This window comes from Ammodytes marinus (assembly GCF_949987685.1).
Source record: "Ammodytes marinus genome assembly, chromosome: 22".
Taxonomy (NCBI): Eukaryota; Metazoa; Chordata; class Actinopteri; order Uranoscopiformes; family Ammodytidae; genus Ammodytes; species Ammodytes marinus.
The window spans coordinates 21,456,980-21,484,664 of record NC_137226.1 but is presented as its reverse complement, the minus strand read 5'-3'; the positions used below and the strand labels follow the sequence as shown (position 1 = coordinate 21,484,664).

Sequence of the window (27,685 nt, the reverse complement as noted above, 5' to 3'; positions counted from 1 at the left end):
GCTCAATGCTGCGAGGAGGAAGAGCGCCTTGCTGCGATTACATCAGTGCGACAGCAGCCAACAAGTAGGCCTACTAAATTCAACATAAAAGTTTTCAATACTAAATAAATACATGAATAATTGTGAAATACATTATATACTAGGCCCGCTCGGTGAGGAGAAGTTTTGCTCAGACTTGCGCAATTATGACGCCTGTCTGGCTGAGCGCACAGCATTTTTGCAGCATTTTTGCTGTGCGCTCAGCAAGACGCGCGTCATAATTGCGCAGGTCTAACCAAGACGGCTCTTACTCAAACGAGGCTATTGTTTCCTTTCCAAGTGGAACACGGTGTTTGAATACCCGTAACTTTGGGATTTTCTCTTGTCATTCTGGGAGATTTGTCCTTTGACTCACCGCGCAGTGACTTCATCTGCCATGGTGTGGCGTCAGCGGCGCGTCTACTTGCGGGTGGTGGGGGTTTCCGTGTTTGAGCCATGGTTTGAGCAACCTTCTCTCAGTGTAACTGCGGGCTTTGCTCTGGACCAGTGTCCCTCTGTGTGAGCGAAAGAGAAGATGGATTCCTCCGTGTTCCTGTACGACGCCCCGCCGGCGCTCATAGAAACCTTCTGTCAGATCATGGACACGGGCAATGATAGGTTCGGCTGGCGGGCTCTAGGTAAGGAACAGCTGGATTGATTGCGGATTGTATGTAGCCTACTCTTGAGTTATTATCTATTAACATCTACCCTATGTGGCCTGCACTGCAGCCTGTGATGTATTTCTGGATTGTGTTCTAATATAAGTTTTATTTTAGATTATATTGTGTAGCCTATTAGGACTAGACTACTGTATATTTGAGTTATGCTCAAACTTTTCACTAGGCTATTTTCTCACATTCTCTTTTTCCACTCTACTGTAAAAATAAAAAAAGTGAGGAAAACTCAAAATGTCAAGGCAACTGTCTTCACTAGATATTTGAGTTTTGAGTTCAACAAGTATTAAAGAGAACTGCCTACTGTATATATTAGCCAATTATCTTCTGTTTAGATAACTTTTCAGGCATAATGTAAGTTTTGAGTTATATGGCTAAGAAGTCCTCAAAGTAAAAGTTCAGCCAACTTATCATTTTTTTCTGTTGAGAAAGTTTTGCCAGACAGTTTTACCATCGTTTAATGTTTGAATCCACATTGTGACCCACTTGGTGTTTGTTTTGTTTTTCAGAAGGTTCTGATACATATAGATACAATCATATTACATATGAATGACAAGTTATCTCAACAAAATATAATGAGTGAGCTCCAAACTCTAGTGGACACAGATGCCTTTAAAACTTTGCTTTTTCTAATTTTTATTTTTTTACAGAACTGAGTGATTCTCTTTATAGGTTTCATGTTGTAAAGAACAACAACTTATATTATAGTTGTGCACATGACAACCAAAGAAGTTTCAACTTTGAGATGGACTTATGTACACTGCCTCAGCACTGACTTTAACCTGTGTTAAACTAAAAGAGGTCAAACATTCTGACAGTTGGCTTTGTGGTTTGTGTTATAGTGTCTAACAATATAAGGAAGCATGTCTGACACACACACACACACACACACGCACACGCACACACACACACGCACACAAACACACACACACACACACACACACACACACACACACACACACACACACACACACACACACACACACACACATGACATACATCATAACTTTCTGTGGTGGTTGATTAGGAAGACTGTGGAAGCAATTTGAAGTGATCTTTATATGCCAGTCAGTTTCTGTACTAATGTTATATATCTGTGTGTGTGTGTGTGTGTGTGTGTGTGTGTGTGTGTGTGTGTGTGTGCGTGCGCGCGTGCTTGTGTGTGTGTGTGTGTGCGTGTGTGTGTGTAAAGGAAAGGGACAGGTGGACCTGATTTGAAATTTTATTTCTGTCCTGAATCTATCTTTTTTTCTTTCCTTGTTTCTCTCTTTGCTCTTTGTGTGTATTTCTGCTCATCTTTTGATTGAATTGTTTCCTTTATTTATCTACTTATTGACTTTATGGCTTGTTGTTTGATAGGTTGAAAAGGTGGATTATCATTTTTCCCTGCGATGAATTGTATAGTTTAATTTATAAATTGTGAATTGTAAAGTGGAGAATCATTTTGGAAAAAATAAAGCACAAATATGAAAATGTTTTTTAAAGAATCGTTAGCCTCATAGCATAATTGCCTAAATCATATTTTCTCTACTCGACTTTTACTCTACATTTACTCAATTCTACATCTATTGTACTCTACTCTACATGTACTTTTCGTTACCTTAATAGCATAATTGCCTAAGTCATATTTCAATGGTTATAGAATAGGGTAAAGTAGTTGTGGAGTAGAGTAAATATGATTTAGGCAATTATGCTATGAGTCTAACGCAATGTGTGTTGGGCTCCAGCGGTCCAGATCTCCCCCAGCTTGTTGGAGGTTCGCATGTTGGAGCGCATGGAGGCGTCTGGCCGCAGTCCCACCAGAGAGCTGCTGTGGTCCTGGGCCCAGCAGAACGCCACAGTCCAGGACCTGCTGAGGGTGCTGGGGGACATGGGCCACCACAGAGCCCTGCAGCTGCTCCAGGGGACACACCAAGGTACCTCACAAACACTCAGTCGTTTCCATGGGACAACTAGATTGGATTAAGACATATACCGAACTTGCCACTCGAACGGACCGCGTCACTTGTCTGAGTATACATGGCCTTTCAAATATTCGATAAATGGCCGGAGCATAGCTGACTCTGCTACGCTAGGTGGCGCTGTAGCCCTTTCAACAAGTGGTTATAGAGCCACGTCGGGTTCCTTTCTACTATTTATTACGTTGTCTCCTTCTACGTCCTTTGACATCAATTACAGCTTTATCTGCACAGCTCATCTCAAATAGGCTGTGTTCGAAAAGCCATGCTAGCGTCCTACTCATACTAATTTTGATGTCAATTTGAGTATGTGACGGTTGTGTATGCGAGTTTGTGTAGGCGAGAAAATGCCCGGAGGAGTACTAACTTTCTTCCGGGAAGATTTTGTGTATGGATCGATAGGTTAATACTCCTACTCAACTTCCCCACAATGCATTGCGTCTTTTCGACTGATTTAGGAAGTTCTTTTTTTAAATTCTTTATTGCTTCTGTATACTTCAGTGTAAACGGTCCGACGAACCTCGCATACACAATCGATCGTTGACATTGTAGTATGTACATGTTGAGTATGTAGGAGGGAGGACGTTATAAGGCCGTTTGGAACACAGCCATTGCCCTTCTGTGTACCATTGTGACAGAGCACAGGGTGAGTGTTAAGATCACAGTATAATCCAGTCCTAGGCTGTGTTCGGAAAGCCATACTAGCGTCCTACAACCTACATACTCACCATCTATATACTGCATACTGTCTACTCAAAGATCGATTGTGTATGCGAGGTGCGTCGAAACGTTTTCAGTTGAAGTATACTCAAGCAATGAAGAATTTATTCTTCTTCTTGTAAGATTCAGGCAGTTTAGACGCTGTTTAGCGTATAACCGCCCTCTACAGGTTAGATATTGAACTAGATTTTTACAGTCCTGTGTTCATCATCTGTGTTTTAGACCTCTTATTTTATAATAATTATGTTTTGAGGCGGAGGGTCCCTCCGATGCTCTCTGTCCGGCTCATCAGCACTCAGCTATCTGTGAGTTGAGCTGGACGAGCCGCGGTGTGTGGAACAGCAATCTGTTCTGTTCTCTCTCCACTATCAGACTCACATCACTCATTTCACTTAGTGACTCTAATGTTGTTAGGTATTTATCTTCATCTCTTATCTATTGTAAGAGTTTATGAATGACTGCACGAACAGGCATTATGGGGGCGGGACCTGATAAGCCTTTGGCTTCTTCCGTCTCCCTTCGGACAACACAAAGTATGATGTATGAAGATATGCAAGAGAAAATTGTGTATTGTGTGGAATTGTCCGAAAGAATAATAAATAAATAAATAAATAAATAAACAGTTGTCAGATCGCGGACCCCAAACAATGTCGTTGCCTAGCAACTTGCTCGAAAATATTTCATGTCATGGGCGGGTAGAATTGACCCAGTGCATTATGGGGCGGTTGAGTAGGAAAAGTATACAATCGATTCATACATTTCCACCGGTAAAGTAGGTCTTTAAGCATACATTTGCACCACTTTAATAACCAAAAATCTAAATTTGAATATCTTAATTTAATTGTTGCACCTTTAGAGTCCAAGGATTTTACAGAACAGATTTTGGATACAGGCATTTTTCATTTTAAGAAGAAATTGTATCATAAATCAGAAAATTAACAACATATGAACAAATCCATTTGGACTTGTTATGTTATACTACTATGAAAGAAGACACGTTAGCCAAAACTGTCCAAATTGACCAGCGCTTGAAATAACAACGTTGTGGCTTGCAGTGTCTTGCCTTGATGATAATAAACGCTTGGCGGACTGGGTGGGCGTAGAAGGAAATGTCGTTAGTACATGCGGTCATGTCATGGTTCCTCTTTGTGTGATTCATGTCTGATGATGTCAGAATACCATGTTGTTGTGAATTTTATTTTTGATTTCATAATCAAATGTCTCTATTTCAGTCTCACCTTTACCCCAGAGCAAACATCATGTGACGTCTTCAAGTCCAGCAGTTTGTCCCAGTAAGTAAAGTCTGTTTCTCTTCATACACACCAGTGGCAAAGTGGGTAAGGTCGCCTCTGGAGTGCAGGGTCGGAGATTCGATCCCCTGCCTACCCGCCACATGTCGAAGTGTTCCTGGGCAAGATTGCTCCAGATGGTTCAGAGAGCGCCTTGCATGGCATGTGGTATGAATGTGGTAAGAAATGTAAAGCGCTTTGGGGCTGAGAAAATCAGCTAAAAAGCGCTATATAAGTCAAGTCCATTTACCATTTTAGTGGAATTTCCACTGTGGTCATGGCTGGTGTTGAACTTTAAATGGTAGACTGAGGCAGTGGAAGTGTGGGGGCCTTGACTTTGCTCTGATTCCATGTTCCAGTCAACCCCCCAGGAGAGACCCCGCCCCCCACAATCACCTACCATGACATCATAGAGGGAACCAGAGATTTCCATCCCGATCTGAGAATAGCAGAGGGACACTTTTCAGACGTCTACACAGCTCAGATGGGAAATAGGACATTTGCAGTGAAGCTTTTTAAACAGGTGATTATTGTTTTACATGTATGCTGTACCTTATTAGTTGTGTATTCATTGTGTATTTGTTTAACCTACTAATCCTACTAATGACTTATCCTGTTTTACTTTTCTTTATTTCTGTTTCTCCGTATTTGTATATAGCCAATGTTTCTATTGTATATCTTTGTCATTTTTATTGTGACATCAACCTGCCTAATGGACTACAGATGGAAATGATCCCCCGGGCTACACTCTAGCATTTTTACGTGTACTGCTGTACATGTTCATTAATGTGCATTGTCCTGAAATCAATCAATCAATCAATCAATCAATCAATCAATCAATCAATCAATCAATCAATCAATCAATCAATCAATCAATCAATCAATCAATCAATCAATAAACATATTCTGAGCAGAAGTGGAAGTCAGCTCTCAACACAGACGCACGTCCTGTCACACACTTCCTGTTTTTTTTCCTGTTGTGACATTGACAGCTACTTCTGTCTTCCTTCTTTGCTTGTCTGGCTTACTCTCTTTGATCTGATCTGTTAATACCCCACTATTTGTGCTCATCAGTTTATGTCACTTCTGCAGACATACTCCCTGCATTCCAAATCACATACTTTTTCTTTTTACTACACTAAATACTAAAGTACAGAAGAGTTTTAGGGCCACAGGAGAGAAGAAGTTTTTTTTCATTGTGTCGAGAAATGTCAAGAAGAAAAGACGAATACTCCAAAATGCTATTGGAGTTAGATTTATGTTTTTTCAGCATACTACAATTGACATACGTATTGGGACATCCTAAATATTTTTCTGGCCTACTAAATAGTAGGGAAGTATGGGTATTGGAACACAGGGTATATGTTTCACTTTGGCAAGTTTTATTGAGGGCATCCTGCTGCCTGGTGAGCTCGTCCTGCCAGTTTGCCTTTTCACTGTTCATGTACATTTTTCCAATTTTATTTATATTTGAGAGATCAATTGAGGGGTGACCCTCATTTGCAATGATGTAGAGTCAAACAAATTCAAAGTGAAAACAACAATACAAACACAATATACAATGCAAATACATGAAATATACAACAACTGATGAAGTGAAAAAAAAAAAAAAACATTTAGACAGAGATATTAAAAATAAATAAAATAGAAAGGTCAATATTTTGGTTAAAAACCTCAAAAGGTTTATATTACTCCACAGAAGCCACAGTGAAGAGGCTGCCTGTAGTGTCTGCCCACATTATTATTATTTTCTTTGTGGGTACAGATATGTGCTGATGCCCATTATTTCAAAATGACATTAATCGGCCCGCTCCGTCTCTGGTTTCTCCTCTGTTGCTCTTTTTGAGCTTTGTATCATTTCTTCCTATACTAGGGCTTTTAAGGTCGTTTTCCCTTATCCGAATCTTCTAGGACATATGGTTCCGTATGCACAACCCCCCCCCCCCCCCCCCCCCCCCCCCCGGCGATATACAATTGATTTAAGGGCGGCAGTGGCAAAGTGGGTAGGGAGATCGCCACTGGAGTGCATGGGTCGGAGGTTCGAGCCACCGTCTCCCCGCCACATGTCGAAGTGTCCCTGGGCAAGACACTGAACCCCAAATTGCTCCCGATGGTTCAGAGAGTGCCTTGCATGGCAGCTACTGCCATTGGTGTATGAGGGTGTGTGTGAATGGGTGAATATGGTGGGAAGTGTAAAGCGCTTTGGGGCTGAGAAAGTTGGCTAAAAAGCGCTATATAGGTCAAGTCCATTTACCATTTGATTCTGATCCCTTATGCCTGTCTTCCAGATAAATAAGGCGTCCTGGAGTAAGCAGTGGGACACCTTCAGAAAAGAGATGGAAATTCATAACTTGTACGTGTCGACCCTCATGTTCAATATATCTGATAATAGAGTGTGTTCCGTATATAATGTGCTGATGTGTTTACAGGTACCAACATCCAAATATCTTAGCCCTGTTGTGCTGTTTCTCCAATGCGGGCCGCTACTGTCTGATCTACCCTTACCTGCCCAATGGGTCACTGTCCCACAGGCTACACCATCAGGTACTGCTGTGTGTCATGTATGGCTGTCTGCTTTGCCCGGCTGCCCTGTGGCTTCTTCAAGCCAACCACAGCAACATAGTTGCTAGGCAATTACCTGCAATACCAGAAAACAGGAAGTGAGATTGTTTACACACACGTGTAGTACGTTGTGTGCTTTTTTGCAGAACTTGAAAAATACTTTTATTATGACAAAATACAATTGAAACAAGAACCAACATAGAACTCATTTGTGCACAATAAATACCCTGCGTTCCAATACCCATACTTCCCTACTATTTAGTATGCCAAAAAAAGATTTAGGATGTCCCAATACATGCACGTCAATTGTAGTATGCTGAAAATGCATAAATCGTCTTTATTCTTGACATTTCTCATCATAATGAAAAAAAATCTTCCTTATCTGATTTTTTTTCTCTCCTGTGGCCCTTAAACTCTTCTGTACTTTAGTATGTAGTGTAGTAAAAAGAAAGAGCATGTGGTTTGGAACGCAGGGTTAGTATGGTGTTGTTCATATGTCCCGGAACAACATAGGCCTTATGGGATACTAAGAACATTTTAGCAAGAAACCTTCATGTTACAGATGAGTGCAGAGAGGCGGTTTTGGTGTCTTTATCTTACCACAGTGTCAACCACAATTTCCCTCTGGGGATAAATACATTACCCTTATCTATATACGGTGTAGTGTGACAGTTTGTGAACCCCTTGAACCTTTTGTAATTTTATTTATTTTTACCATTATTAATTCATTGTTATCAATACCAGTATTTTTTATATGAAATAACAGATGTTTATCAATTAATTTTTTTCTTTTCCAGAAATCAATTGTTAAAACAGATAAAACAAATTGTTTGACAACTATTGTATGTGCAAAAGTTTGTGAACCCTAAGCTGCATTGCTTAAATCGAGCAAGTAAACACAATCAGATGGGCCAAATTGAGTCATGAAATGGACCAATGTAGTGAGAGATCTTTAGGAAAGAAATTGGGCGGCACTAGATAAAACAGAGATAAAACCAGGTCAGTTTAGGCTCACCAAAGTGAACCCATACAGGTCAGACATGCTAAAAGGGAAACAAATCTCAGAGGATCTCAGGAATAGAGTTGTGATGCTGCACATTTGTCTGGGGACAGCTATAAATTATTTAAAAAAAAGTTTGAGCTCCATCGGTCCACCGTGAGGCAAATCATCTACAAATGGAGAGCTTTAAGAGTGACTGAACATCTGCCTAGAAGTAGACTTCCTTCAAAAATATCCACAAGCGCCACAAGAAAAGTGATTTTTCAGTTAAAAGCCAACCCAAACATTGGCAAATCATTTGTCTTTTAACAATTGATTTCTGGAAAAGAAAAATGTTCAATTGATAAACAAACATCTGTTATTTCATATAAAAAATACTAGTATTGATAAAAATTAATTAATAATGGTAAAAATAAATACAATTCCAAAAGGTTCAAGGGGTTCACAAACTTTCACACAGCACTGTATATATATACAAGGCCGATGGACTGGGGGTATAAGTTAGACAGGCTTGGGGGGGCCAGTAAATTTTTGTTAATTTTTGAATAACATTGTTCGGGGCCACGAAGACCAGGGGCCCATACCGAGCCACTAAAAAAAAAAAAAAAAAATCTAAGGTTGCGTTCCGAATCGTATACTCTTTCTTTTTTCTATTCTACATACTACATCCGACGATAAAAATAATCTAGTTAGGATGCAGTAGGCATACTATTGGGACATACTTTACTCTCTTATTTCATCATAACATTGCGCCTTGATTTTGCCTCTTGCTTTTATATCCGTCGCATCCCCGTTTGTTTTCATATGGAGGCTTCGTCGATGTGACGTCACTTCACGTGCGCACTGGATTGTGGGTCAGAATTTCCCAAGTAGGATGCAGTTTTCAACACTAACAATCTTGGCCGCATGAAGTAGGACATCCGGGTACTTCTAACCATCCTAAATCTGGCCACAAGAATCAGGACATCCTAAATCTTCTTTCTACATACTATATACAGTAGTAGAAAGTATGCGATTCGGAACGCAAGACTTCAAAGAGAGAAGGAGCTTCGGGATAAGGGATTTTTTTTTAATTCCCGAAGCTGATTGGATTTTTTTTACATACATGTACATGTTTTCTTTCTGCTTTTTGGTAATTCTGTGTCTCCAAATGATTCCAGAAAATAGTACTAAATAGCTCACATAGGATGCTCACACAGTTGATGTAGCCTTAGTTTTCTTCTCAAAAGGCACCAGATTGATGAATTTTACTTTAAAAGGTTCAACATTTTCTTACGAGGAACCTAGAAGGTTCAGGGTCCCCACCACAGTCTCCCAAATTCCTGTGAGAAACACTTTTATGTTTGTATGGTTATAAAGTCATTAGACGAGGGGTTGTGTTTATGTACAAGTAACGATTTGGTCATTCTTCAATAGAATTATTGTGGTGTTATCTGGCTCGGAGAGGGAACAGTCACTCATATGTTTTGGATTATAGACAAACATAGCTTTCACACGTGTATTGTAAGACAGCCTCTCAGAGGGCCCATCAGGACTTCTTGTATATAGGCCCGGAATTTGGTGCTACGCCCCTGTGTAATAAAAATAAATATACAGTATATATATCTATATCTAGCACTTTAATAAACTGTGCTATCACAGGACTGAACAACACTAGCGCTGTTACACACTGTGCTACTATGTATCTGACTATTGCACTTTAACATACTGTGCTGGGGTCTTCCGTTCAACTGTCATGTTGTTTGTATGTATTTATGTTATCTGTTTCTGTTATTATATTATTATCTTTGAAGCCTATTCTTGATTGTTCTCTTTACTCCATATGACTATCATGGGCTGGAGGAAATTATATTTCTTATAAGTATTAATGGTATGTATATGAATATAGAACAAGTCATATTGGACTTGTTGTCCTACCCACTTTTAAGGTGCTAAACTGTTTTTCTCTGCATGCAGGTGAATTATAATTATTATTTTTTTTGTCCCTCCATAGCATGGAGAGCCTCCTCTGTCCTGGACTGAGCGTCTCACCATCATCAAGGGAATGGCGAAGGCCTTACATCACCTCCACACAGCCCAGCCCTGCCCTGTCATCTGTGGAAATATCTCCAGGTACCAGCCACCAAGCACAGCTTCACTCAACTAGCACCCACACACTGATTCACTAACCCACACCTGCTCCAATCCCGATGGCTCAAATAACATGATGATGCCACACGTCCACACAATATAAAAATTACTTTCCTAAAATAAGTGTTTATTTATTTTCATTAGGGCATGTAACTGTGCTGTGTACTAGCTGGAAATGTGATTCTAATATATCTCGTTAGCCTACACAAAGTGTCTTGGACTGTAATTATGAAGAAGTACCACAGTGGACACATTATTGGTGCGGCTTTGGCGAAGCGGGTAGGGCGGTCGGCCACTGGAGTGCAGGGTCGGTGGCTCGATCCCCCGCCTCCCCGTCACATGTTGAAGTGTCCTTGGGCAAGACATTGAACCCCGAATTGCTCACGATAGTTAGCTTGCACCCTGCGTGGTAGCTGCTATCGGTGTATGAAAGTGTGTGTGAATGGGTGAATGTGTGCAAAACATTGTAAAGCGCTGTGAGTCTGTGAAAGACCAGGGAAAGGAGCTACAGTATCTCACAAAAGTGAGTACACCCCTCACATTTCTTCACATTTTTCTTTATATCTTTCCATGGGACAACACTGAATAAATGACACTTTGATACAATGTCAAGTAGTCATTGTACAGCTTGTATAACAGTGTAAATTTACTGTCCCCTCAAAATAACTCGACACACAGCCATTAAAGTCTAAACTGCTGCCAACAAAAGTGAGTACACCCCTTAGAAAAAATTTACAAATTGGGCCCAAAGTGTAAATATTTTGTGTGGGCACCATTATTTTCCAGCACTGCCTTAACCCTCTTGGGCATGTAGTTCACTAGAGCTTCACAGGTTGCAACTGGAACCCTCTTCCACCCATTTATGACAGCATCACAGAGCTGGTGGATATTAAAGACCTTGCGCTCCTCCACCTTCCGTTTGAGGATGCCCCAAAGATGCTCAATAGGGTTTAGGTCTGGAGACATGCTTGGCCAGGCCATAACCTTTACCCTCAGCTTTTTTAGCAAGCCACTGGTCGTCTTGGAGGTGTGTTTGGGGTCGTTATCATGTTGTAATACCACCCTGCGGCCCAGTTTACGAAAGTTGAGTGCACATGGTCAGCGTCGTACACAGAGGTTGGCTTTGGAAAATAGACGTATGAGTGCTGCCAGCATTGCTGAAGGGCTTGAAGGGGTGGGGGGTCAACCTGTCAGTGCTCAGACCATACGCCGCACTCTGCATCATACTGGTCTGCATGGCTGTCATCCCAGAAGGAAGCCTATTCTAAAGATGATGCACAAGAAACCCCACAAAAAGTTTGCTGAAGACAAACAGACTACGGACATGGATTACTGCAACCAAGTCCTGTGGTCTGATGAGACCAAAATACATTTATTTGGTTCAGATGGTGTTAAGAGTGTGGAGCGGCAACCAGGTGAGGAGTACAAAGACAAGTGTGTCTTGCCTAGAGTCAAGCATGGTGGTTGGAGTGTCATGGTCTGGGGCTGCATGAGTGCTGCCAGCACTGGGGATCTACAGTTCATTGAATTCTAACATGTACTGTGACATACTGAAGCAGAGCATGATCCCCTCCCTTCATAAACTGGGCCGCAGGGCAGTACTGCAACATGATAACGACCCCAAACACCCCTCCGAACGACCACTGGCTTGCTAAAGAAGCTGAGGGTAAAGGTTATGGACTGGCCAAGCATGTCTCCAGTCTTAAACCCTATTGAGCATCTTTGGGGCATCCTAAAACGGGAGATGGAGGAGCGCAAGGACTCTAATATCCACCAGCTCCTTGATGTCGTCATGAATGGGTAGAAGAGGGTTCCAGTTGCAACCTGTGAAGCTCTAGTGAACTACATGCCCAAGAGGGTTAAGGTAGTGCTAGAAAATAATGATGGCAAAACAAAATATTAACACTTTGGGCCCAATTTGGACATTTTTTCTTAGGGGTGTACTCACTTTTGTTGCCAGCAGTTTAGACATTAATGGCTGTGTGTCAAGTTATTTTGAGGGGACAGTAAATTTACACTGTTATACAAGCTGTACACTGACTACTTGACATTGTATCAAAGTGTCATTTATTCAGTGTTGTCGCATGGAAAGATATGATGAAATATTTGAAGAAATGTTAGGGGTGTACTCACTTTTGTGAGATACTGTAAGTGGAGTCCATTTACCATAAACCTGCTTCTATCACAATCAAAGTTTTGTATCGGGATAATACAGAGCCAGTCAACAGGTTAACACAGTGCCTTCTCTGCACAGTTCTAACATACTCCTGGATGACCTCCTGCAGCCCAAACTGTCTAACTTTGGGCAGGCTCGTCTGCGACCTCACTCGCCAAACAGTTACTGTACGGTCACCCTGGATACCAGTTCCCACAGCAACCCAGGCTACCTCCCTGAGGAGTACATCCGAGACGGCAAGCTGTCCTGGAGCCTGGACGTCTACAGCTTTGGAATGGTGAATATCATGCTGTGTAGAGGGGCTTGTTGGATCAGGTAGAACAAATGGAAAAATGCACAATATGAGATGATTAAACATAACAAAACCAACATTAGAAATACAATATGTACTATATACACTCACCGACCACTTTAGGATGGCAGGATGGATCCATGCTTTCAAGTTGTTTATGCCAAATTCTGACTCTACCATCTGAACTTTGCAACTGAAATGGAGACTCATCAGACCAGGCAAGATTTTTCCAATCTTCTATTCTTCTGTCTATAGCTGACAGGAGTGGCACCCGGTGGGGTCTTCTGTTGCTGTAGCCCATCTGCTTCAAGGTTGGATGTGTTGTGCATTCAGAGATGGTATTCTGCATACCCTGGTTGTAACGAGTGGTTATTTGAGTTACTGTTGCCTATCATCTCAAACCAGTCTGCCCATCCTCCTCTGACCTCTCACATCAACAAGGCATTTTATTCCACACAACTGCCGCTCACTGGATATTTTTCTTTTTTGGGCCATTCTCTGTAAACCCTACTGATGGTTGTGCATGAAAATCCTAGTAGATCAGCAGTTTCTGAAATACTCAGACCAGCCCTTCTGGCACCATCAACCATGCCACGTTCAAAGTCACTTAAAACCCCTTTTCTTCCCTATTCTGTTGCTCGGTTTGAACTTCAACAAGTGATCCTATCCAGGTCTACATGCCTAAATGCATTGAGTTGCTGCCATGTGATTGGCTGATTAGTTTAATGTGTCAACAAGAAATTGAACGGGTGTAGCTAATAAATAATAAAGTGGCCGGTGAGTGTATATAGTCCATATTAAAGTCACTGTAATGGAGATACAGTAGGACTATGTTTTCTGATGGGAACATCATTTATTGGTTGTTTCATTGGCATTGACCCAGTGTGCTCGCTCTCAGGTTATAATGGAAACAGTAACAGGACGGAGGGTCATAGAGGACACACCCAAGCATACACGACTGGTGAGTCAACACTCAAGCTTGTTTTTTTGTTAAGACTTTTTAACACTATACATTACGGTGTCTTACAACAGAAGGCCTACGGTTGTATTCAGTGATGTACCAGGGTCCAAGGAAATGGAAACAATCTGTTGCAATAGATCCAGCCTTCATAAAGCTGATATTTTTTAGTTTTAGGTGAGACTGTCCCTGTGTTCCAAATCACATACTTTTTCTTTTTACTACACTACATACTAAAGTAAAGAAGAGTTTTATCTAAAAAATCAGATAAGGAAGTTTTTTTTCATTATGTCGAGAAATGTCAAGAATAAAGGCGATTACTCCAAAATGCTATTGGAGTTAATGGGGAATTTATGTATTTTCAGCATGTTACAATCTTTTTCTGGCATACTAAATAGTAGGGAAGTATGGGGACTGGAACGCAGGGTGTGTCAGAGAGTGGTTTATTGATGCCTACTGTGGAATGCTGCCCAATGGAAGGCTTTCCTTCATTCCATTTAAATTTAAAGACCCATCTAATTGGAACAACTTACCCGTCTCACTTAGGATAGAGATTCGAATCCAAATACCTCAACCGCTCCACTTGTTCTCTTTGGTCCCTCCCCTATGGTCCCTCCCTGACATGCTCTAGTCTACACCAACAAAGTTGTGCAAAGTGAATGGACAGTCCCAACTGCCAATTAGAACAGAGAATCGGAGCCTCGCTCTGATTGGTCAAAGTGTACAGCTCATGTTAACTTTGACCAATCAGAAATCACATACCCCAGCTTTAACTCGTTTCATTTCCTTCAAGAGATCCATCTTTAAATATATTCAAACATGTTATTGTTTTTTTTTAATTTGACATGACACGGTTATTTTTTATTTATATATTAATTTTTTCATTTATTTTTTATAATTTATAGGGGAGAGTGGCCTGAGTTGTGCCAGTGGGGAAGTTGTGCCACCCCTTGTTTCTAGAAAACCGTGGAAGAAATTGGAAATGTGACCACATATTTAAGAAGAGCCATCCATTTGACTCATCTTGTAAAGAAGGGAGACACAAGGAATAAGATATAAGCACATTTAAGCTAAAAAAAAACTGTGTTTTGCCTTTCAAAGTAAAATTTCCACGATCAAGGTTTTTTGATTATTGTGTCTGAACAATTATAGAGAAGTTTGAAAACATTTGACACGTTTTGGTGCTTTAGTATGCTACATTTTGAGTATATACAGTTAGAACGATGTCAGCCCTAAACTGCTGCATCATGCTAATTATCCAAAATTCTGGGGTTGGGGTGATTTATGCCAAAGGGCCTAGGTGAGTTACAAGTAAGTAAGTAAAATGTATTTATAAAAGCACATTTATAACAGTTTGCACTGTCCAAAGTGCTGTACATAGTGCATTCAGTAGGTAAACAATGAAGGTAAAATAACAATAACAAAAATAAAAGACATAAAGCCCATGCATCCACATATAAACAAAGATAGTAGTGCAGAGGTAAGATAGTTAATGGGGAGGAAAAACCAGGGTGTACAGATGGGTTTTGAGCCTTGATTTAAAGGCAGAAATGGAGGGGGAATCGCATATGTCAGGTGGCAGTTGGTTCCACAAGCATGGAGCAACTAGTGCAAAGTACATTTCTGAGAGTTGTGCCAGTGGCATGGCTGTATACGCTGGTCACCAAAAGAAAGTGATTGTCTACAGTAGCTCAGAAGAGACTGACATCTCCATTCCACTTAACAACACCACTGACAAGAGTTCAGATGGCCAGAAAGATGATGATGGTGACTTTGTCATTGTGAGCTTTGCAGGCAAAACCACCTAGATCTGCTAGGCCTTGTCTAAGAAAATGTACCTTCAATCTTTGTAAAATATTTACTTTATTTACTTTAAATAAACCTTAAATAAGTGATTGTCTTATGGATTTGTCTTGCATTACAGTTTATGAGATATATATCAATGGCACAATTTACCCCATGGTATTCTCTCTTGTGGCACAACTTACACCACACCAGGGGCAAGTTGTGCCACAAGACAACTTTTTTTCCGAAAGCCATATTTCTTAAACAGTTTATTCCAGATCCAAAGTTTTTATTGCCAGGGATGCACAACTAACTGACATATATGTACATATTTGAGTTGGAGACATAACTGTCAAGGCCTCACTTTAAAATCACTTTGAGTAAAAAGTGGCACATCTCACCCCACTCTCCCTCTAGTGCAGGGGTATTCAACTAAAATTCAAATAGGTCCAGTTAGAGAAAATGTCCTCAAGCAAAGGTCCGGAACATCATAATGTCTAACTTGCGTTATGATTCAGTGTGATATATAGTGAAGTAGCCTAGTAGTTGTATCAACGTCTGCATGTAATTAACAACTGACTGTCAGATCAATATAGAAAGAACAATTCAAAAACATTTCAACAATATTTATTCTCACTTTTAAATAATTATAGATATATAATACTGAAGATATATGTATTATTTAAGTGACTCAACTGAAACTAATCTCTTCATAGAGAAGGGCTGCATTTAAAAATAAAATTGTGAAAATAAATATAATAATAATCTTAAAATAAAGATAAAATATATAATTCATTTTTGAAAAATTAAATAATTTTGAGAAATATTTTCAATGTATCATTTCTAAACTTCACTATACCTACTATGTTTGTTTAACATAGTAATCTCCCACTTTGTCTAATACTGGATTTTTATTTTGCCATTTTGAAAAGCTCTGAAAAAGTGACATGTCAGAAACTAAACCCCTGTAGGAGGGTCTGAGGGTTTCCCCCCCAGTAATTTTTTTTTGTGTTTTTAGAATGTAATCGGAGCATTCTGGTGCAAATAATAAAAGAAAAGGTCAACATTTAATATAGTTAAGATGAATAGAAAAATTAACAAAACAACATAACTTGCTAGCAGCCAGATAACTGGACTGAGGGACGGATGACCACTAGCTTTCGCTAATGTTAGTGGGGGCTACTGCCAAATATCTTGCTAAAAAATTAACCTGTATTTATAAATTCTGCCATTACTAAGAATATGTAAAACTTAAAATGTAGATAATTGAAACTACATACAAATTTTTTTTTTAAATAATGTTTTTCCTGTTGCTGTTGTGGGCAGTAGATGCAGTGCTGCTGGCGATTGGTGATTATGTCAATCTTATGTCTGTGTCATTCACACATAGGTTTACATCAGGGTAATAGAGAGTCCACATGATTGCACCTTGACCGGTTTTCACCAGTCTTACAAAAGGGGAAAAAACCATAGATAGTAAATAATAGGAAAAAACTCAGCTGTTGATCGCTCGTTAACTCGCTCGCGACACACGGAGCCGGTGAGCGAGCGGGCGAGCGAGAGAGAAAGCTCTCTCACTCTCCTCCCGCTGTCTTTCTCACTCTAATCTGACTTATTTCGCTGAAATTCTCGTAATTCTTGCACTTCTCTCTGTCATCTCTCGCATGATAGCTCACTGTCTCTTTGTCTGTGAGCCAGCCTGAGCCGGGAATGCACAGATTCGATTGGCTGCCTGAGTAGCAGGAGGCGGGATGGCTTAACTCGAAAGCATTTCCTGATTCGCTAAACCAGTACCGTAAAGTCTAGAAAAGCTGCGCCGGTCAAAAAAAAGCGCCCCGTCAACATTTTAAATACTTAAATAATTGATTGACTACAGGTCCGGGTCCGTATAGGACGGCGTCTGGGTCCGGACCCGGACCGCGGTCCGCCTGTTAGTGACCCCCGCTCTAGTGGGTGTTGGAGTAGTCAGGCTTGGGAGAGCTTTGTATATGTGAACATGTATATTGTGTTTAGAACTTTCTGTATATTTGTGATGAGGACCCCCTCGGACATGATTTGATTCATCTCAAGGGGTTTATCCTAATGGTAAACTAAGTGATTTCATCCAACAACCTTGTGAAGTACTTACCAAGCGCATGCTCTGCTCCCCCCTGTGTGTATGTGTGTGTGTGTGTGTGTGTGTGTGTGTGTGTGCTCTGTCAGAGAGATGTGCTGGTGACTGAGGTGGAGGACAGTGGAGGTGTGGACTCTTGTCTGCAGTTTGTGGATGTGTCGGCGGGCCGCTGGCCTGCTGCTGTGGCCCTCAGCCTCCTGCGTCTGGCGCTGGACTGCACTGCTAGCCGCCACCGCAGCAGACCCAGCATGGAGAATGTAAGCATCAGCTGTTCAGATATGCCTTTAGGAACAGTAGGACTCAATATGCTCAACTCAAAGGTCATCATCCTAGCTTTTGGTGCATTCTACTCCATCTCACAGTATTCCTTCAGCAAATGAAGCTGGTTCAAGTGATAACATGTGGTTGAATAGTGAGAAAGATGAAGATCATATTAGTCATAACAGGTTAATGCATTGTCATATTGGAATAAAAAGAAAACTTTGGTTATAGCACTATGCTGTTAACTTGGTGAGATCAGCCTGATGTCGCGTGAGCTTTACATTGGTGTATCTCCCCCAGATCAGTCTGGACTTTCTCCAATCTTCATGGGGAGGAGCCCGGCCCTGTCTGTTGGTGGAAGGAAGCCCCTGATTGGTTCATGTAGTCGTCAATCTAGCCTTCAGTCAGACAGGGCCCTCCCCACTTTCTGTCTGTTAGTGGAAGGCAGCACCTGATTGGTTCTTGGAATTGTTGTTGACGTACACACGGATGGACCAATAAGCTTGTGAGATATGGCTAGTCTCAGGAAGCTAGATTGACGACTACATGAACCAATCAGAAACTACCTTCCACTTTAAGGGACAAACTTTAAGTCAGAACGTGGGCTCTGAATGGAATTGTCATGTTTTGACCAGGCTCCTCCCCCTTAGGGAGATTGGAGAAAGTCCAGACTGATCTGCGGGAGAGAGGCAACAATGTGAAGCTCTCAAGATCAGGCTGCTCTCACCAGGCTAACATTCTGTTGCATTGGTGGTCAGAGCCATGGGACTGCGGGTACAAGTGCGACAGTCTTGGGGCGGCCCAAGGCAGAGGGGGGCCCATCAATTTTTTTTTTTAAAAAGCTCAATATAGGCCCCCGATCTCCGAAGGCCCCGAACAATGCCATTCCAAAAAACTAAACAATGTACTGGCTCATGATAGGCCCCTGACCCTTGCAAGGAGATCAGGGACCTATCATGAGCCAGTACATTTTTTGGTTATTTTTTAGATAACATTATTCAGTGCCACAAAGACCAGGGGCCTATATTGAGTCACTAAGAAAAAATTAAAAAAATACTTCAAAGAGGGAAGTAGCTTTGGGATTATTAAAAAATTCACAAAGAGGACTGGATTTTTTAAACCTGTAAATTTTTTCTTTCTGCTTTTTGGTAATTCTGTGTCTGAAAATTATTCCATAAAATAGTACTAAATAGTTCACATAGGACACAGTTGATTTAGCAGTAGTTTTCTTCTAAAAGTGCAACAGATTGATGAATTTTACTTTAAAAGGTTCACATTTTTCTTCCCGGGGAGCATTCCCCCCCCCTAGGAGGTCCAGGGTCCCCAACACAGTCTCCCAAATTCCTGTGAGAAACACTGTATGTGTGTATGGTTATTAAACATCATTAGACAAGGGGGTGTGTTTATGTACAAGTAACAATTTGGTCATTCATCAAATGAAATATTGTGGAGTTGTCTGGCTCAGCGAGCCATGTGTATTGTAAAGCCCAGGACACACCAGCCCGATAATCGCCGTCGTCAAAAAAAAAGACGAATCTGTTTGGTGTGTGCCGTGACGTCGGCCGACGTAGAGGTCGTCGGGCTTGTTTTGAGCCTGTCGGCCGCCGATTGAACATGTTCAATCGGCGGCCGACCGTCTTTCATTTGGAGCAATTTGATTTGTGGAGGGCTAGCGAATCAGTGAAGCCCGGAAGTGAGGCGGGTAGCACAAACAGCTAACAACAGCTAGCCATCGTTTTAATGTGTTTGTTCGTTTCGTTTTGCGAGTACTCACATGCATCAACCCTTGTTGACTGCTCGACACCATGCTCGACACTCTCTGCTAAAAATTGTGCTCTTATGGTCCATAAATATAAATACGTATTTCTATCTATGTTTATGCTCTAGAGAGATGTCCAATCATTTCCGGCTTTCGTATTTTTTCGGGCCACAATACAGATTAGCGCCGCCTGCTGTTGTGGAGACATTACGTCCCACGAGCGTACGGAAAATAAACAGTCGTCTCGGTGTGTTCTTTGGCCCCGACGGGAAGACTGGAGCTTCCTGAAACGGCCGACTCCATTTTTTGCGTAGTCGGAACATGTCGGACTGGTGTGTCCTGGCCTTTAGACCGCCTTTCAGGAGGCCAGTCAGGACTTTTTGTAAAGGGGCCCAGAATTTGGTGCTACGCCCCTGCTGGTGATTACAGTTAGCCTTCAAATCCAGATCCATATCTAGAACGATAGAGGGTCTGGCCACGATCAATAGTTATTCCAAACTCAAGGGGCGGCTCCTACTCGATTTCAAATGCCACTGCACGCAATTGGATAGCACTACTACAACCAATCAGAGCAATGAACAAGGTGACGTATTAAGCCCCGTTCGTTTAGCGAACAGCGGGATTAGCTGTTAAATTAAACTTTTGCCGTGGTCGTTCGGCAAAACGGAACATCCCCCTCTCCTTACACCAGAGGACTTTTAAAAGACTTTGAAAAGACTGAAGATTGAAACCCTCTCACATCTAAAGACAACTAGTCATTAGTTTTCAGTCACAGAGTGAGATTTTGAAAAGACAGGGGGTCTCATATTGCAAGACTACAACTAGATTCCTTTTGAGATTAATATTAATTCCGCAAACGCGATTGTGATTATTTCATAAAAAATAAGTTAATTATATATTCCGAGCGGGGGACTTCCTTTAGTTATTTGGCCAGCTTTATTTGCTGATCTCGTCCACCAATAACTTTAACTCCTAACCCTAAAGGTGTGAACACACCAACCGCGTTGGGTGCGGTGGCCAAAGCGCCCAACGCACCTGATCTGGCGCTTGGTCATTTTGTGTCAAAAAATGGTTCAACGTGCCCAACGCTACGCAGCTAGTCTCCCCCCCAATATATTTATTCGCCTAATCAACCATGGCTGCGATCAGACCCGACCCGACACAACAGCGTTCATGTCCACACAAAAACAACAACAACATGGCCAACAATTGTGCCAAAAGACAAATAAACAGCAACTGAACGGAACAAATAGCCTTAAAACAGCATTACAGACTCACGCCACTCGGAAATGAACACAAACAGCAAGGCAGCACCATACCAAACACATTTACAGCAGCATTGTGCGCGGGGCATAGAAAATAAAGGCAAGTAGCCTACATTACCCTACCTGGCTGTGACGGGACCGTGGCTGGCGTAGATATAGGCATAAACACCGGGGCTTCGCTGTACTCGTTGTGAAAGTTCCCCGGACTTAGCCGTTATGTTTGGGTTCATTATGGAGGTGGTGGCCGCACACAACTGGGTGAGTTAACTAACGCTATCCGACCGGTGCTAACTTGGTTTATCGGCTAAAGCACAGCCGCACATATTCACTGAATTAACCAGGAAGCCCATTCTCCTGGCTCACTTTCCCCACGTCTTCTTTCTTTCAAAGGTTTTTTTATTCATCAAAAGATTTGCGAAGTAAATACAGTACAATGATTACGTTTTTCCCCTTTTTTCTTCCCCCGAACACACCCCGCCCATATCCCACCCCCCACCCAACCACAAACAATCCTGCATCAAAAAAAAAATCAGCACAAAAAAAAAAAAAAAAGAAAAACAATACACAATGTTAAAAAATTACATAAACGAAATACACGCTACAAGAAACAAAAATAAGCAATCGATATGAAAAAAACATAAAGAAATTAAATCAGATAAGAGAGGGGAGAAGGTAGCTACTCTTGTATTGTTGTTGTTTTTTTTTTTTAAATAATTTAGGAAGGGGTGCCAAATTCTGTCAAATTTATTCTCGGATCCCTGGGTAGTATAACGTATTTTCTCTAAATTCATACATGCCATAATGTCTCTAATCCAATGTGAGTGGGAAGGAGGAGCAGGATCTTTCCACTTGAGTAAGATAACCCTACGAGCAAGTAATGAAGTAAAGGCCAGTACCTTCAGCTTCACTTTAGGCAAGCCCGGATTTGGAGCAATGCCAAAAATTGCAGTGAAAGGGTTCGGCTCCTTCCCCACGTCTTCTAACCCAACCCCGAGCGGCTTCATATCACCAGCCAGCCGCATTTCCTACTCGGTGTTTCTCAGCCTCTGTGTTGTCCCCCCACCGTGCCGATGTCCGTAATGTCGGGTCAAGCTCACCGCTGATTGGCCAACGCGGCTAAACGTCACGCGATGGAGCGTTAAAAGTTAAATTTTTTGAGCTCGCGCGGCGGTGCGATGGTGCGTGACGCTTTGGTAACGCGGCTACCGCGCCCAAAGCGCCGCTTTACCACGGCCAACGCATCATCGCGCCTAAACCAATGGTTCCCTATGCAAAAATAGGATTTTTCAACGCCGCCACCGCACCCACGCGTTTGGTGTGTTCGCACCTTAAGTTTGACGGTAAAGTGTTAAGGTTGCGCAGCTGTCAGCTGGTTCTCCAGCCGAGTGTCCGAAATAAGCAGGTGGACACAGATTTTTACTTTTTGCTGCTGGACGCGTGGCTCGCGAGAAGAATAGGCTCAAGCTGACTCACAGCTGATTTAGCCGTGTATCAGCTGGGTGTCAGTTCAGCGCAGCTCAGCTCCAAACTGACACGAGGATAGTATTGACGGTCCCGTTAACATGGCAAGAAAAAGGAAAACACACAATTCATGCAAAGCGCAGCGTGAACCTGTTGGCACTGTGATGGAGACGCTCCCCTCTCCTTCATCTGATCACTGAACACATCACCATGTTTACGCGTCTCTATCAAATGTAATATTTTCGCTCGGGGCACCCGGTCAAACCACAACTAATCTTCCTAACAATGAATGGCGACAACAACACTTTCCCATAATGTGAAGCTGACGGCGATTTATTAAAAAAGAAAATAATTAAAAGGCACAGTGCTTCCTGCATTTGGATCGGATCGAGTCCGGACAAATTCACACCTGAAGAAAATTAGTCATTAGTTTTCAGTCACAGAATGAGATTTGCGAAATAATTTAATAGCGTTTGGAAGCGCATCGAGACCACCTCTTCAGCGGGGTCTCGGAGTGCTTGTTTGGTCCGCCCTTACCTTCCTTAAAGATGCGCACCGAAGGCAGAAGTGCACCTGAGTTCGTTTCAACTGAACTAAACACGGCAGGTGTGAATACACCTTAAACAACATATCCACAGCCATCTTTGATGTTTACTATCACGGCATCGACAGTGCTGTCATCCGGTTAGTTTAGGATTTCTTGATATATTAAATGAGCTTCAATGGAGAGTGTCCAGACCAACAGGTGCAGCAAATTTAATTTGCCAGCGACAAGTCTGGATTTACAGTCATAATAAGATACAGTATTGGAGCTATCTCCATTCATCCTTGTTTTGCCGATATACTGTATGTATTATTATTTACATTACAATAAGGGTACATTGATTAACTGCAGTTTATGCATAGTTAATGCTATAAACGGTTAGTTAATAAGTAGTCAATTCTTATTAAGCATTAACTAACTGTTATTGCTTTGTTATCAACGGTATTAAGCATTAACTAAGCAGTTATCAATGATTAGCTAAATAATGCTAAATGCTAACGGTTGATTACCGGTAATGTACCCATATTTTAAAGTGTTACCATTTTGCCTGAATCTCTTGATTTCCTGATTCAGGTCCTAATGGCATTGAGCCAGCTGCTCCCTCCACCTGGCTGCCCCCCTGCTGACCAGCCTCACAGCCTGGATGCTGGCAGCCCTCTGGCAGCCCAGCAGAGCCCCCCACCCTCCCTGCAGGATGGGCCCCACACCCTGTCCCCCTCTCCCACACAGCCCGGGCCCTGTGAGTGCAGCCAGTCAGAGGTCACCTACCTGAGTGACTGTGCCAGCGCTGGTGGTGAGGCGGGGTTGGATCTGTACAGCAGCTGGCCCGTTCAGTGCAGCTGTGCGGCCCAGGCAGACGGTCCCGTCTGTGAGGACTGCAGAGCTAACGGCTTCACCCCCGACCATCCACACAGTCACCACAGTGAGTGTGTAAATGGAATTGGTGTTTTTTTCTGTACAGACTTCGGTAGAGATGGAATATAATATTCATACGTATGTTTGATTTAGTGTACTTGCAAATAAAAGTTGAGACTTTTTTTTTTATCTATATAGGAGCTATAGCGGTTTAGCAAAAAAGATTGTTGGAAGATTCTCAATTCAACATATGAAGGTTGGTTGGAGGGGCCCTCCTACCAACCTTCATATCCATTATGTAATAAATAATAAGACCAAAAAAATATATAAAAGAACAGTCAAATCTTAGATAACTTCAATGTTGTCACATTGTATACATGATAAGGCCATACATACATGAAGCAAGCAAACGCATAAGCCATGAAAGAGGTGACATGTATGAAAACAATCCCCTTTCGGGGGGTCATGGGGGCATCTCTCCCCCCCCCCGGACGAAAATGTTGTAATTTGAACATGTAAAAGAAGCAATTTGGTGTTTCTGGTCAAGAGGATTAAGGACAAAGAACTTTTATTTCAGTTCAAATAAATAGTAAAATGAGAAACACAAGTACTTACCAAAAAAATAACTGAAAAACAGCTTAAAAATGGTAAAATTGTGAAAAACAGCAGTTTGTCAAACTTCTTTTGGCGTGAATGAGAGAGAAACGACATAAGCTCCTCTTTCTTTTCGCCTCGTAAGGTTTTCTCGCTGTTGCTGACATTTTTTTAAAAAGGCGGCCGCATCCTATAATACTTTTTCAGCGGATCATGATGCATTTCATCTGCATTTTGTCTTAAAATCGCAGACTCCAATCAACCAGGCTGTATAAGCTTTTACTGGCCCTGGGCCATCGGTAGGGTTGCCACCTTGGATTTGGGAAAAGAAAGGGACACTAGGTCAAATGTTTGGGGTGGAGGGCTCGGCCATTATTATCAGTTCAGACTGACCAATTTGATCCTTTTAAAGTAAAATTCATCAATCTAGTGCACTTTGAGAAGAAAACTAAGGCTAAATCAACTGTGCCCACGGTGAGCTATTTAGTACTTTTTTCTGAAATAATTTGGAGACACAGAATTACCAAAAAGGAGCGTGATTCAGATTTTTCAACCGCTGAGTCAAAAAGATAATCGGTTCTCAACTATTTTAACAGCTCCTACGAGCACACATGCAGTGACAGTTCCACGGGAGTGCGCACGCTTGTTGTGGCGCCTGACAGAACGCTGTGCCTTCTCTCTGCCCACTCGCCTCTCCATTGAGAATGCATTAGCAGGCGCAACAAACGCCTCCCGTGTGAAACAGCCTTAACTGCAGAACAAAGGAAATCAAATGAGGTTTTGGCAATTTTCCCCAAAAACCAGACAAATTGTGTCCTGGGACAGCTGGTGAAAAGAGAGAACAATTCTGGGAAAACGGAAAGGGGGGCAACTCTAGCATCGGGCCATCGGACCTGACTGATCTAGAAAATTAGACAATTTTACTAAACAAGTGAGCCCGTTCTCTAACGGATTCGCAGGCCGTGACCGAGTCAGTTTGCTCCATGTGGTCTCAGTTCGCGGTCTTAGTTTCACCCCATTAGGTAAGGAAGGCTAAGGGGCCCCTTAAGGGGGTTCTCTCAACTGTCACAGGTTGGCTGTGAGCGAGTCTCTTGAGTGGGCAGCGCTCTGCCGCCACTCAGGATAATAGCGACGGCGATCTGGTCGCAGCCTAGCTTAGCCTAGCTTTTCCAATTCATTGAATAATTTGGTAAAACTGGAAAATGAAGCGTGGGGGTTTGGATTGAGCAGTGGACCTTATAACCAGCTAGATTATACGCCGTTACTTTTCTTTGTCGATTTTTACAGGACATCAGCCCGCCGTGGTTAATGTTAAACACATTTACAATTCTCCCTCCTATGTGATATTTGCTTAACAATCCATCAACCTTCAACTGCTAACATTGTCGCATGTTTAGAATGTAGGCTATACGTCACACTCGCCCCGTTCTGCAACAACAAGCAGACACATTTATACAGATAGGCGCAACAGATTGTGTCTGCAATATTTCTACCTCAGAGGTAGTAAAATTGGGACATGATGGGACATAGTGTGACACTGTGTTTTGTGTGTGTGTGTGTGTGTGTGTGTTTTAGGTGACTTCAGTGTGGTGGAAAACCCAGCCAAGCAGAACCTGAGGAACAAACTGAGTCTGTATAACAACGGTCTGATTGGCACAGAGGAACTGTTCTCTGAGCAGGCACTGCAGTAGAGAGCACAGACCTCCTGTTTAGGCTATACTCTTCAACAGCTCACAGTGAAAACACCTTCTCATCATAAGAATTTAATCACTGGAAATAACAGGACTGCAAATAAAACAAACACTCACAGACACACGTAGATAAGCTATCAGCAACATTTGACTTAATATTAGTAGTTGTAGTAGAGTATAGAGTAATGCCTTAAAGACCTACATTACCGGTGGAAATATGAAGGTGTATTGAACTCTGAGATCCTATGTAGTATAAATGTGCAAACATTTAATAAATCGGTTGAGAAAAGGCAGAAAGAGTGTTTTATGGTCTCACTGTCTAACCCTACATTTTACCATGTCTGACATCACACATGGTAAAATGTAGGGTTAGGATAAACAGGACAGCTGGGCCAAGGGAAGGCTGAATAAAGACTGAGGGAAGATTATAATAGTGATATTATAATGATACAGGGCTGTACAGTGCGACAGTTTTGATCGCATTTGCTACTGAAATTGATCACGTGCGATGATGAATACAACTCCAATCGCACTCGTGCTAGTGTTGCCACCCGTCCCGTTTTTCCCAGAATTGTTCTCTTTTTTTCACCAGCTGTGACCCGTTTTTTGGGGAAAATGCCAAAACCTCATTTGATTTCCTTCCTTCGTTCAGTAGTTAAGGCCGTCTCACACGGGCCGAGGAGTTTGTTGCGCCCGCTATTGCATCGGAGAGGCGGGCGGGCAGGGGCGGTCTTAACGATCTCGGGGCCCGTTTCAAGACCCTGTGTGGGGCCCCACACTTTTTTTTTTTTTTTTTTTTTTTTTTTTAATAAATAATGCTTGTGCATGCTGCCCGCGAAAATAAAAAAGATTGTGGAAACCAGTTGGTTCATAGACGGATTATGAGATAATGGGCCCAGACTCTTTGTACCGTTTTAAAGTTAAATGCATCAGAGCAGAGGAACATTTTAATCAAATCTTGAGCTGCAGAAGGAACATTATTTTTCTTAAACAGGCACTCTTTACTCTGCAACTGTGAAAACAGTACAGTAGATTGGTCTGCAGACTCATGTTATATGATGGAGGGGCCCATTGCAACATATACAGGGTGGAAAGCTACTTTTCATGAACAGTATAGAATTTACACATAGCAAGCTTATTCCTGTTTGTGTGTGGGGGGCTTAGCTGTCCCTCATGAAGCCCCTTAGACAGAGCTAATAATGCTTTTGTTTTGCACTTGCTTTTCTATTTGTCACCTAGTTGGGGCCATGATGATTTATTTCCTTATATTTAGGCTATTCCTTGTTGGACCCTGTTATTGATATGAGTGACTGAGCTCTTTGACAATGCAACATTTAAAGTTACTATCAGTATTTCTGGCTTAGGCCCCCCCCCCCGAGCCCTTGGGCCCCTGGGCATGGTTGCATGCAATATTATTCTCAAAGTGCACCAGATTGATGAATTTTACTTTAACAGGTTGCATTTTTTTCTTCCGGGGCCCCCCTACAAGGTCCAGGGTCCCCACCCACCTCAGTCTCCCTATTTAGCCTATACTGTAAAAAGCACTGTAGGTGTGTATGGTTATTATAGGTCATTACACT

The 27,685-nt window shown here is 42.0% G+C and overlaps 1 protein-coding gene across 1 annotated transcript; it reads left to right on the top strand.

Moving 5' to 3' along the window:
- Positions 1 to 531: 531 nt before the first annotated feature.
- On the top strand, positions 532 to 26,575 carry irak3 (interleukin-1 receptor-associated kinase 3). Its single transcript, XM_080050698.1, has 12 exons — positions 532 to 656; positions 2,420 to 2,608; positions 4,603 to 4,662; positions 5,019 to 5,182; positions 6,948 to 7,012; positions 7,089 to 7,203; positions 10,215 to 10,333; positions 12,606 to 12,804; positions 13,718 to 13,780; positions 17,765 to 17,932; positions 23,539 to 23,887; positions 25,990 to 26,575. The coding sequence occupies exons 1-12, from the start codon at positions 554 to 556 to the stop codon at positions 26,103 to 26,105; spliced, it is 1,710 nt and encodes a 569-aa protein (XP_079906824.1). The 5' UTR covers positions 532 to 553; the 3' UTR covers positions 26,106 to 26,575.
- The last annotated feature ends 1,110 nt before the right edge of the window (positions 26,576 to 27,685 follow it).